The sequence below is a fragment of the Ovis aries genome, chromosome 24 (assembly GCF_016772045.2).
Source record: "Ovis aries strain OAR_USU_Benz2616 breed Rambouillet chromosome 24, ARS-UI_Ramb_v3.0, whole genome shotgun sequence".
Taxonomy (NCBI): Eukaryota; Metazoa; Chordata; class Mammalia; order Artiodactyla; family Bovidae; genus Ovis; species Ovis aries.
The window spans coordinates 17,022,552-17,035,495 of NC_056077.1; the positions used below are offsets into that span (position 1 = coordinate 17,022,552).

Genomic DNA, 12,944 nt, shown 5'->3' on the forward strand with positions numbered 1-12,944 from the left:
TTTCCTTTAGGATTGATTGGTTTGATCTCCGTGCAGTCCAGGAGACTCTCAAGAGTCTTCCCCAACACCACAGTTTAAAAGCATCAATTCTTCAGCGCTCAGCCTTCTTTATGGTCCAACTCTCACACCCACACCTGACTACTGGAAAAACCACAGCTCTGACTAGACGGACCTTTGTCAGTAAAGTCTCTGCTTTGTAATATGCTGTCTAGGTTTCTCTTCTAAGCTGCCTAGCTTTTCTTCCAAGGAGCTAGTGTCTTTTAATTTCATGGTTGGAATCACCATCTGCAGTGATTCTGGAGCCCAAGAAAATTAAGTCTGCCACTGTTTCCACTGTTTCCCCATCTATTTGCCATGAAGTGATGGGACTGGATGCCATAATCTCAGTATTTTCAATGCTGAGATTTAAGTTTATGTTTAAGTATCCTCCCTACATTGTTTTTTGAATGCTGGAGTGTTAAGTTTATGTTTAAGTATCCTCCCCTACTTAAATATAAACAAATAAGAAGGTCTCACAGATATATCTCAAAAAACATGGACTCCTAAATCAAATAATTGGAAAATGGAGACACTTTTCACAAAAACCACATTATTCTTTCAACTGCAGAAATATTTATTAAATGAAGTCAGTTTGGGGTAGTTACTGAAACATACTAGTAAGCAGCAATCAAGAAGAGCCAGGAAACACTGCTCCCACTGTGCTCAGCAGGAGCCAGAAATACACTGAGGTATTTAAAGTAGCCATAAGTTTGAGAAAGCTATGAAACAGTTCAAAATCATCACTTAAGCCACTTTAAACTCAAAAGGCCTATACAAACTCAAAAAGCCTATACAAACTCTATCTTTTTCTTCTAGTATATTTTACACTAAACACACATGTATCAGATTGATTTAAGTGGTATAAAATAAAAACCTTACAATGATAGAAAAAAATCAGTTTTTAGATATGAAGTTCCCTAGGAGAGAGCATTGACCCATTCTGAGTAAATTTATAGTGCCATAATTTAAAACAGTACCAAAATTTCATGATAGCTTAATATAGTATATACATTATATAATGATACAAAATTTCATTAATTCATATCTGTTTAGATGATATATATGGTCCTTCTTTTTTTGTACATACTTCAAACTATTACACTGGCAGAGTCAACCCTTTTCCGGATTCCCCCAATCCCTTTAAATCAAACATGCATACATACTAGAACAGGGGAGAGAAACACAATGCAGCATTCAGCTGATGTTCTTAAGAATTAGTTCTTAAATCCCAACTGTATAATGAAAGTTAAGTAAGGTACAAACTACCTTCTAACCTACCCCGTCTGTATTTAATTCCATTGCACCTTCTCTACAGTAAATGTGGTCACAAAGATTAGATTATTTTTGCTGGCCCACAGTTTCAATTGGTATCAAATTCTAAGAGTGTGACTTATAAGATATAGAGGAAAATAACAAATTTAACAATTATATGAGCTTCTAGTCATATAACCTCTGTGAGGCTTGACATAAATGCCCTTTGTGAAATTTTTATAAGTAACTACACATACATATACACATTGTGGTACTTAAGAGTATTAGAAGAGAAAAATGAAATTTGAACTTGAGTCTAGGTACATGTGTGTAGTCAATTCTAAAACTCTTTGAGGAAGCAATAAAAAGAGGGACTTTCTTTAAAATTCTTAATTTGATTCAGATGTGGCAACATAAGTATCATTTGTACAGTACTTGATAGTTCTGAAAGTAATTTCCCAAACTTTATTTTTACCCCACACAACCCTATTATCTTAGGAAAAGCAAGAATTACCTCCTGAGGGACAGCTGGTAATGTCAGTACAAAAGACCTCTATCTTCTCATGCTTAGTACACTGCTGTTTTCATGACACCAGCCTCTCAAGACAAATATTTGTAAAGAAAAAAAACTAAAAATGCACACATTCTTAAAAGCAAATATATCTTAGAGAAGAATCTAAAACACTCTCGTTCTATTTTTAACTCCTCCAATGTAACTGTATTAAGACAACAAGTGGATTTTTAAATAGACTAAAAGAGGGGAGAGAAGAGCACTGTAGTATAAGTTTTATATCTTCAATAAGATTACAATAAAAACACAAGGAATACTAGCATTATAGAAGCTATGCAAGATGGGCCACTTTAAGTAAATAAAAGGACACAATCTTTATTAAGCACAAATTTATCTTTAATTCCAGTATTTTCAAAAAAAGAAACAAGATACCATATATTAAAATGATCTCAATATTTCAAATAAGGACAATTTATCATTTCTAACAGTCAAAAGTCTAACTCAAGTCCTACAAAAACAATACAAACAGTGCCTCAGGTAGATTTCTCTATAAACCAGACTAATGACACTATATCCCAAGTTTCATTATCTTACTTTTGGTAAACCATTTTCACTTTACTTTTATCAAAAGAATAGAAGGACAGCAAGAAAATCAATCTTTTTAGAAAAGAAAATCCAGGATGTACTTTCTTTCTGATTAAATACGTATTAATTCATCTTTAACATACTGTGTGATACTGGTAATCATCTTTGACTCTTTTTAGTCATCTAATCAGAAGAGTCCCATTATACAGAGGACAGAAAAAAGCCTGACATCTTTCTTCATATTAATAGATTTTTCTGCTTAATTTCTGACAAATCGCAGGAAGTCAACATACACTGTCATTAGGGCAATGAGTTTGAATTTTCAGCATTAGAATCAAAGCAAAGGGACTAGGAATAAAGTTATACAATTCAGACAAGGGTTCCAGGTCTCATGTTATCAGGAATATAAACTATGAAGACCTTCAAGAAACGGAAATATCAAAGAGTCATGAGTTGTTTCAAAGAACTAAATATTACAAGTTGAAAATTAAAATTCCAATTACACACACAATATACACACATCTTTTAAAATCAGATTAAAATACTAAAAAGAAAATTTTCCAATTTAAGTAAGAGGGAAGTTTTTTAATTCAAAGAACTTCAGCAGTAAAAAAAATAAAATTGTTGTCACTGCTGTCAAATATGGAGAAAAACTAAAATATATCACTATATTGACCAAGACATGCTTACTATTGAAGCCTCTTGACTAATCGGCAGAAAGGTATTAATATAGATACCACCTCAAAATAAATATATACTAAATACTAAGCTTAACATTTTTTAAATCTGCATAAATATACATATAATTCAGCCACTGCAGAGCCTATAATAACTTTCTCGAGGACCTATAAGAGCACTGTCAAGGTTCTTTATTGATTAAAAAAGATAAAGGAAAAAAAGTAATGCCATTCCTAATTTTTTTAAAAAAAGATACAGCATAATTTAGGAAACTCCATACCAAAAAGCAAATTACAATTCTGATATCCTTTTTTTTTTTTTTGGCCTCCAGGCTTGTGGGATCTTAGTTCCCCTACCAGTGATCGAACCCAAGCCCCAACTGTGAAAGAGCTGAGCCCTGACCACTGAACCGCCAGGAAATTTCCTGGAAACTCCTCTTTTGAAAAAGATTTTAATAAACACAGAAAGTCTGTAGAAGGTTTTTACATAATAAACATGAGATTCCAGACACACTATGAATAGCAACATTAACTTCCGAAGGAACCATTTCTAACAGGGATACAATCTCCTTTTTTCAAAGGGTGTGAAGATGACTATGAAAGAAACTTGTTGATCTTGGAATTTGGGGTTTCAATCATTCCCCAATCAGTAGGCATACAACTGGCAAGAGGTTTGTTTTCTCAGGCATTCCAATGGAAGGCCAAAAGAGGCTCAACCCAGTGCTTAACTTTTTCGTGATTAGACTACTCAAATAATGTACAAACAGATATGGGATAAACTGTCAGTGTGTAAACTAACTTGAAATACGTGAGCAGAGACTTCCCTGGTGGTCCAGCGGCTCTGACGGCTATACACCCCCAATGTAGAAGCCCGGTGTTCAATCCCTGATTGGGGTACTAAATTCCACACACAAAAACTAAGATCCAGGACAACCAAATGAATAAACATATTTTTTAAATAAATAAATATGCGAGCAAAGTATTTCTTCAAGATGGATAAAACTCCATGGCCCTAGTTTGATCTGGCCACCTCAGCCCACCAGAACACTGTCCCTTTGAACTTTTTCAATCAACTGAATGAAGTTGCTGCCTCAGGCTAACCAGGCCACTGTGTAAGGAAGTTTCCCTCAAAACGTCTCCTACAGTAAGTGTTCTAAGCCTTGAAGTTAACTCTGAACACAAAAATAAACTTGCAGAATTCCATTTTCACATATTTAGATGAGAAAGAACACTCAGATTTAGAGCGTTTACTATTTATTGATGCACTAATAGGGAAGGAGGGATACAGAGGGAAAATCATTATGGAGAAGATACACAAAAAAACTCATACAGTGAGTATTATTAGAGAAGGCTGCTGCTTCTCACTGAGGGGTGGCAATTAGGCTAAAACAGCATGAAAACACCCAGGTCAGGCACTCTGAGAAAAGCCATCTATGTGGTAGCTACACGCAAGAACAGGATATTCAAAGGCCCTAAATAAGGCAGAAATTAGTCTGGGGAGTGCTTCGGGGCAAGTACACAGAAGCAGCAGAGAAAATAACTCACACTCAGCCCTCGGGGATTTAAACTAGTTGGGGGAACAACAAAAAAAAAGATTGACGTGCCCAGCACAGTTAGCTTTCACTGTAGATTTGTAGCAAGATTTGGAAAGGAGTACAGAGGGCAGAGGCAGGGTAAGGATCTTAAAGGAAGCACAATGCTTATAGTAGAGACAGCACAAGAAACAGTAGGTGCAAGAGAGGTTTGTGAACCTGTTACCTCACAGGAATAAGTTTAGCCAACAAACTCAGAAGAGCTCCTCTGTGTCCAGGACTCAAATGCCTGAAAAGGTTAACAGTAGATCCATCTGAAACTACTTTCACAAAGCTCTTCAGAGATCCCAAGTTTGTTTATAGCAAAAAAGGAATAACAGAAATATGCTGAAGATGATAAGGTTATCAATCTGCAGAAACCATAAGTTGGTAATAAATTACAAGATAATATTCAAATATTTCCTTTCTATAATAACTTTAAGGCAAGATCCACATGTACAGTCTGCCAAGGTTCTGTTTTGGTTTGGTCTGGTGGTGAGGGTGGGACAAGGTGCAGTGGGAAGGGAAGTTATCCAGCTGCAAAGTCATTGTGTATCTGTATCTTGATCAGGGTCATGGTTACACAGGTGTAGGCACTTGTGAAATTCACTGGATCTACACATGGATAAATTTTTTCTCAAAAAAGTAACAAGTTCAAAAAAAGAGCTCAAAAAAGAATTCAACTAAGAGAGGAAAAGTACAATCAACTAATATAAGATGGAGCAGAACTAACATAATAAAAACATACATGGGACTTCCCATAATAAAAACATACATGGTCCACTGGTTAAGACTCTGCCTTACAATACAGGTGACTAAGACCCCAGGTGCCACTGAGCAAACAAGCCAACGCGCCACAGCTAGAGACCCCATACCCTGCAAATACTGAGCCCATGAGCTACAAGTAGACAATCCATGTGCCACAACGAAAGATTACACATGATGCAAGGAAGATCCTGCATGCCACAACTAAGACCTAACGCAGCCAAATAAATAAATATATTTTTTAAATGTACACACACCTGAAACTAATATGCTGTATGTCAATCATACCTCAATTTTTTAAAAACCAAGAAAAACACAAATATCTCCATAAAAATTTAAGAGGTTATAGTCTACATTAAAAAAATTAATAAGCTGGAGTATTTCATACAGGAGTTAAATCACAAAATGTCTGCAATCTTCACTGTTAGATCGCTATACAAGAGAGAAAATGTTTTATTTTGTAGTCCCCAACATTAAATGATTTTAAGAAAACTTTAAGACAACCAAAGACAGGTAACCAAAAAAACAATATGAAAAGATACCAAACAAATGACAGCTTGTGTGAATCCATAAAGAGAGGTTCACTGAAAACTGTCTCAGGGATTTATTTTAGGTTTGATTATTAGGATTGGCAAAGAAATGCAAATAAGCAAGTACCAAGCAATGAAGGCAGGAAAGCCTAAATTTAAAAGTTGTGAGAACTCAATGTTCACAAAAAACATCAATCACACTCCATTTTATGTATATGATCATTCTATATAATGTAAGTGCCCTAACCTGAACTGAATTGTGAGCAAGTTTAAGTACCACTTTAGTGATCACCCTCAATCAACACCAAATAACAAATGAGGGGCTTTTGCTTTTGAAAATTCCATATATTGAGCTGAATACTTTTGTCTGAATTTAAACCATGAATTATAAACAGTATTCAGGTCCTTAACAGTCTCTGTCTAGTGTTCAACTGCCTCCTACTGTGGTTACACAAAAATACACAAACACACCAACAATCTTCAGTTATGCCACTTCCATGCTGGTAAAACTTCAACGGCTCCCTAAAGTCTTTCCAAACACATTTCCAATATGATTCAAAAGCGACAATACAGCCGCACTCCAGCACTTAAGCTTCACTTCTTATTTGTATCACATTTCACAAATACCCCATCCTTCTTTCTAACCAATCTGGGAATCTTTTTTTTTTTTTTTTTACCAAGGACAGCCTGCATTTTGCCATTATCAACCATCTTCTATTTGTGAGATCCCCTCCAAATTTACTGTCAAAATAGAAGAGATGAATTTCACGGCCCCGCCATCCCCCACTCAACTGTATAGCTTTCCTTCCTCTGACTCTCCAGGTTTTAAACTGTAAATCACATGTAAAAAGAATTATACCAAAAATTGTATCACAATTAATATCCATATAATGCTCTACCTTTTTACAAAGCCCTTTCTTATCTCCCATACCAACCAACAACCTCCTTAACGACAGTGGCTTTATTAGTTATAAAAATCCCTACAGCACCTCTATTTTCTGAAGCAGAATATTTTCATTGAATTAGAATATTTCACAGTCTCTGTCTCTTAATATTTAAAAAACCCTTCAGTTATGCTCCCATCTTAAGAAAGGACCAAAAAAGAAGAGGGAGAAGGGTTCAGTTTAAAGATACAATTATTTCATAAGGAATATGTTATTCTATAATGAAAAAATAAACTTTTCCCCTAAATTAAACACCCATACATAATCTCTGAAGCTCCTTAATGTCCTTGAAAAAATGTGGTACTGAACTGGCAATCTTTAAATTCTGTCCAACTAAAGCTCTATTTATAGTTGTAAAATGTACTTCACTATATTATGCATCTATGGATATCCGACAGTACAGGTTCATAAAGGGCTGAAATAGACAACTCTAGTTTCAAAAATCCAGCTTCTCACAATGCCAGACATACTAGTTTCTGGCTTTTCCATCTTCACAGGCCTCTTCCCTATCTTCTGGTCTGTGACAATAGAGAATGAAGGTATTTGTACTGTGAGAACTTCAATCTGTCTACATTTTACCAAAAGTGGAAGCTGTTTTTAATATACAGTTTCATCTTTTTAGAATTGTAGAAAGACTTAAGTTTGAGCACAGTAAGACATCAATATATATCTGTTAAATAAAGTCTTAAGACTCCCAAGTGTGGAAGTAAAATTATGTGTTTTGGGTTGACCTGAATGCTTCCTTTTGTTTGTTGAACTAATCTGTATTTGACTCCAATGTCAAATTAATCTTGTCATCTGGAGTTTTAAAATGAACAATGTAATTATACATTGAATTTTTTTTTCCTGGCTGTACTGCAAGATATGCAGGATCTTAGTTCCCTGACCAGAGATGGAACTCACGCTCCCTGCAGTGGAAGCCCAGAGTCTTAACCACTGAACCATAAGAAAAGTCCTATATACACTTAATTTTTAAACAAAGCATTCTGATCTCTATCTTGACTGGTATACTTAGAAGCTTACTTTCCAAAATAAAGTCAAGAAAAGAAGAGACTGGTCAATGGCAATAAGACCACTCATTTGCGTCATCTTTCTTAAATGTTAAAGAAGAGTACAGTAAATGAACCCTGTAAGACACGGCAATAAAAAGGCTTTCTGCTAAGATGTATGCTTTTAGCAAAGGTGGGCTTGCTCTGTTCCCACATGACACAAGTCTACTCAGCCACCTGGAACACTTCCTGTCAACATGTATGAAGTATCATGTGTGGCCATCACTACTAACTCAACAGTTTCCAGACAGACAAACACTGAAAAGAAACCAACCGAAAGTCGCCTTTTTAAAATCCTGTTTTTTAAAAAGTCTAAATTAAGGGAAAGAGAACCAAAATAATAAGAGAACTGGCACAGAAAGGCAAATAATTTTTTTAAACCAAAATGATTCTGATGAACCATAAGGAATCTGCTTGCATTTGAAGGTGCTGAAATGAACCCCCATTTAAACAAGGGGGAAAATTGACCTCCATTCTCTCAGTTAACTGGAGTCTGTCACCTTTCTAAAGTGAAGAGGGAACAGAATAACAACCACCTCAAATTTAACTCATGAAAATGTATGACTTGGCAAACACCTGAGGTTTTTTTTTTTTTTAATTGGCTATTTAACAAAACAACTAGGCAACCGTGCAAAGAAATCAAGTTTTGCTATGGTATATTATCAGTACGTTTCTGTTCTCTCCTCTGAAAAAGTAAAGTATTTCCAACATCCTATCAACTCATGGGCTGTCAAGGCGTCTCAGTGGTTAAAAAAAAAAAATCCGCCCACCAATACAGGAGACATGGGTTTGTTCCCTGGGTCAGGAAGATCCCTTGGAGAAGGAAATGGCAACCCACTCCAGTATTCTTGCCTGGGAAATCCAACAGACAGAATAGCTTGGCATGGATACAGTCCCTGGGGTCGCAAAGGAGTTGGGACTAAACAAGAATTAACTGTAACCTAGGTAGTAAGTTCTGAGACTTTGTAACAGAGCACAGCTTCAAAGAATACACAGCCTACCCAACATACAGCCAAGAAATAAAGTATTTAAAAGAAGAAAATATGAATAAAATTAATAACCCATGTATATATTCCGTAACTATATAAGCCACCCTGCTTCATATCAGTCGAATGAAGCCAGGTGATCTCAACCCATAGCTGCAACTATGCTACTGCATTTATTCAGAGCCACAAACTACAATTCTTTTCCAGAAACTCTATTTGTGAAGGGCATTTTAGTCCTCTAAAGGGATACTATGTGCATTCTTTTACATATGCTGACCACAGTACTGAAAAATAATGGGAAATCTGTCAAAGACCTCTCAAATGTCAAATCATACTCATTTATCATGTAGTCAATAGGTGAAAAAAAATTAAATTTACACATTACAACAAGCATATAAAACAACTAAGAATGTCAATTACAGATTTTTTTTAAAAAAAATACCAAACTAGTTAACTGATTTTATGTGAAGCATGCACAAACCCTAAGTGGCAAAGGAAGAGTAAAACTATGCTTTCCAAACTTTTTTAACTACTCAACATCTCAATTGTAGGCTCAAGTACTAACTTTTAAAGTCACCTATTCTCAACAGACACAGGATTTGGAAAGGCATATTAAACAGAATAAGATGTGCACCACTCATTAGCCAAAAGATTATTTTTATTTTACTATCAAGTCTTAAGTGTTACATTCTAACATCTTACTAATTTCCAAACACTACTGGAATTACACGTACCATTAAGAAGCAAAAGTCATCCCAACAACGTGTGTGTCTAACATTTATCTGCCGAGGTCCTGGGTAATCATAATACACGTGTGCGTCAAAGTATGAGAGCACAATGAATCAACTAACCCTAAAATATTACACACGTTTAGGGAGTTCTTCTAGGCACTGGGCGAAGTTCCAATAGTCTACTGCAACCACTTATTCAGTAAGAGAGGTAAGAATAAATCAGTCCTAAATGAGGTACAACTGCCCCATGATTAATCAGAAAGACATGAAAATTAATTTTTTTTAAAAAGTCAATGCTCCTTAAGGAGTTCCCTGGTGGCCTAGTGGTGAGGATTCCCGGCTTTCACTGCCCAGGCCCAGGTTCGATGCCTAGTAGGGCAGCTGAGATCCTGCAACCAGCGTGGGGAGGCCAAAAAGAAACAGGAGAAAAATAAAAAACAGTCGATTTTCCAAATATCCACTTCCAACTAGGCCCCAAACCTTTCTAAAACCAAAACAAATTCTCTACTCCTCTAAACGAGTGTCGGCTCAAGTGTCCAGGTAGGAACTGCTCTCTGCCCAATTAACTGCCCCTGCACTTCACTCTTCAGCACCAGGTTTGGTCGGTCCTCATTAACACAGTCACAATCTCAGCTCACGCTCCACAACTACCCTGTTGTCAGAGTAAAGACTCGGGAGTGGTTGGTTGTTTTATTTTTTTAAGACTAGCACGTGGGGGGGGGGAGTCACAATAGAGATCGCTGTTAAGGAAAAATCTTTCACGTGGGGGCTAAGCGGGTGAGGGATCAGGGAAGTTAATGGATAAACAGAAAGGGTCCAATACTCTCAGGATCCCTCAAACTCAACGCCCAACTTGAGGGGAAGGTGGTAAGTCAACCCCACCCCCACAACCTGGTCCCCCTTCCTTCACCATCCTGAACCCAATTCCTAGGCCAGTGCCTTCTGCCGGAGCACCGGGTTCTCGACTCCAGCCCCCGAACTCAAGCGCAGGGAAAGGGGAGGCATTTAGGCCTCGCCTCCCAGCGGCCTTCCTTCCCCGGCCGGGGCGGGAGGGGACCCAGGAAGCCGCGCCCGGTTTTCAGTGGGGGGGCGGGGGTGTATGGAGAGCCTAGGCCGCGCCTCCCACCCCGGCGGTCCTAGGCCTCGGCCCGCCCGAGGCGGGGCCCGGGGTCGCGGCGGCGGGCTGGGCGCCGGCTCACCTACCTGGGTTGCCAGTCATTCCAGCTCCGCGGGTACTTGGTGCCGCCGCCGCCGCTGCTCAGCCGAGACCCCGGGGCTCTGCGGCTCATTACCTTCCCCGACACGACATGGCCAAGCGCCGCCGCCCGAAGAAGCGCGAGTCGCCGCCCGAACCGGCCGCCGCCGACACTCCGCTCCGGCCCGGGGCTGAGGAGGAAGCCGAGCAGCAGCAGGAGGAGGAGGCGGCGGAGGGCGGGGGAGGCGGACGGCCGTTCCGGGTTCCGCCTGAGCCCGCAGCGCAGGACGAGGAGGCGGGAGTGCCGCGGCGCGAGGGAGGCGGAGGAAGGGGAGGCGACTTCTCTTCCAGGGCCGTCCGCGGCCCGCGACGCCCGGGCCCAGGAGGAGGAGGAGGAGGACAGCGAGGAGGAGGCGGTGGCGACGGCGCCCCACGCTCACACAGCCACTGCTTCCCCGCCTCCCGGCTCCGCCCGCCGCGCCGCCGCTGCCGCACGGCATGCTGGGAGAGAGGGGCGGTGCCGGCGCCCGCCGGGCCAGGGCAGAGGGGCGGGGTCAGATCAGGTGGGCGGGGCATGGGCGGGGCCGGCGGGGCGAGCCGACTGTCCTCCGGCTCCCTGCGCTAGTCGCCGCTCTCCGCGGACCGCGCCGAAGTCCAGCCCCGCCGCGGGGGATCACGGGAGAGGGGATCTCCGCCACCACCCCCACACGCACACCCTCCCACTTACGCCCGGGAAAGCACCTGACCCCCTGAGGGCCGGGCAGTCAGGTGTAACCCGGCCACCAGTCAAGAACCTGCTGTGCCCTTGAGGGGGTGGGGGGAGCTAGGGGGCGCGCGTGCATACACACACACACACACACGTGCCATGAGGGTTCACGTGTGTCCACGTTCCTCACCTTCTACGGTAAAAAGTGGAAATTTTTAAAAAACGGGTTGATCTCCATCTACCCTGCCTCTACCTGAAATGTGCCCATAAAGTCCTGACACCCTGACCGTTTCTTCTCATTGCAAAAAAAAAAAAAAGTAGGAAAAGCTAATTACTGAGGAGCACCAACCCCGATCCCGTGAAACGTGAAATATGCTCTATCTTCTCACGGTAACACTTGCCCACTTTCCCCGCCAAAAAGAGACTGGAGAGTGGGGGCGGGGGGCACAGCCTTAGCACTCTCTCCCCCATCGCGACAGTCCTCCTAAAGTCTTCAGTAAATCATTTGATACGTAATGCGAATGCCATGTACAGCAAAATTTCAGCAAGGTGCACATCAGACAGGTAACAGGAGTTACATTTGGGGAGGTTATTCAAATGGATCTTACCCCTCTCTGCACAGAGGATCTTAACCTATTTTATGTTGCAAGAGGAAAGTCTATACATTGCTTGTGTGATTAAAAGTGGTTACCAAACAAAGTTGAGATTATGAGATGTTACTCATCCTCTTTCCGCTCCTTCCTTATGCCCACCAACCCCTCATAAAGGTATGATCCTGCCAGTTGTAGAGGATGGAAAGTTAGATTTTCAAATATACTTTCTCACCCCCCCCCCCCCCCCCCCGCCCCCGCCCCCGCCCCCCCCCCCCACCCATCCAGGAAAAAAGAAACTCCTCTGAACTGGGGCTGTTTGACTCAACCTAGAAATTCCCACTAGGTCAGACCTAAGTATGGTCACCCACATGCGTAAAAAAAAGGTTGTTTTTTTGTTTTGTTTTTGTTTTTTAAATAAAATACCTGTGTGAAAAGAAATACATCTGGAAATTTGCCCTGGGTTCCCCCATACTTGCTTGAGGAAGGATCCCACTGTTGTAAAGGGGGCCCTACTCAACCCCTGTCCTCAAGGAATTCTGGAAGTAGGGGTCAGAGAGATAATCTATTCAGTATTATTAGAAATAGCTAAAATCGCTATGTTTGCTCAATCTTCCCTCTCTCCACCATCCTGCAAGCCTGTCTCACAATCTGACTAACAAAGCCCCCTCACCCAAAGCCTTTTCTTAATTCTAAATTTTGAGGATTCCTTGTACCTGTTTTTCTCAGATTGTTTTCTTTTTGTGCTCCAGGTGAGTTCCCGCTCTCCTCTCTGGGACTCTCAGACCCCTGAGCCAATGGCTGATGTAGCCAA

At 40.6% G+C, this 12,944-nt stretch overlaps 1 protein-coding gene across 2 annotated transcripts in view; it reads right to left on the bottom strand.

Moving 5' to 3' along the window:
- Positions 1-11,337, bottom strand: part of SMG1 (SMG1 nonsense mediated mRNA decay associated PI3K related kinase) — a 99,578-nt gene extending 88,241 nt beyond the window's left edge. For both annotated transcript variants that reach the window (XM_027961508.2, XM_015104100.3), the window contains exon 1: positions 10,843-11,337. In XM_027961508.2, the coding sequence (XP_027817309.1) occupies positions 10,843-10,928 (86 nt within the window). In that variant the 5' untranslated portion in view covers positions 10,929-11,337. The remainder of the gene's footprint in view (positions 1-10,842) is intronic.
- Between the last annotated feature and the right edge of the window lie 1,607 nt (positions 11,338-12,944).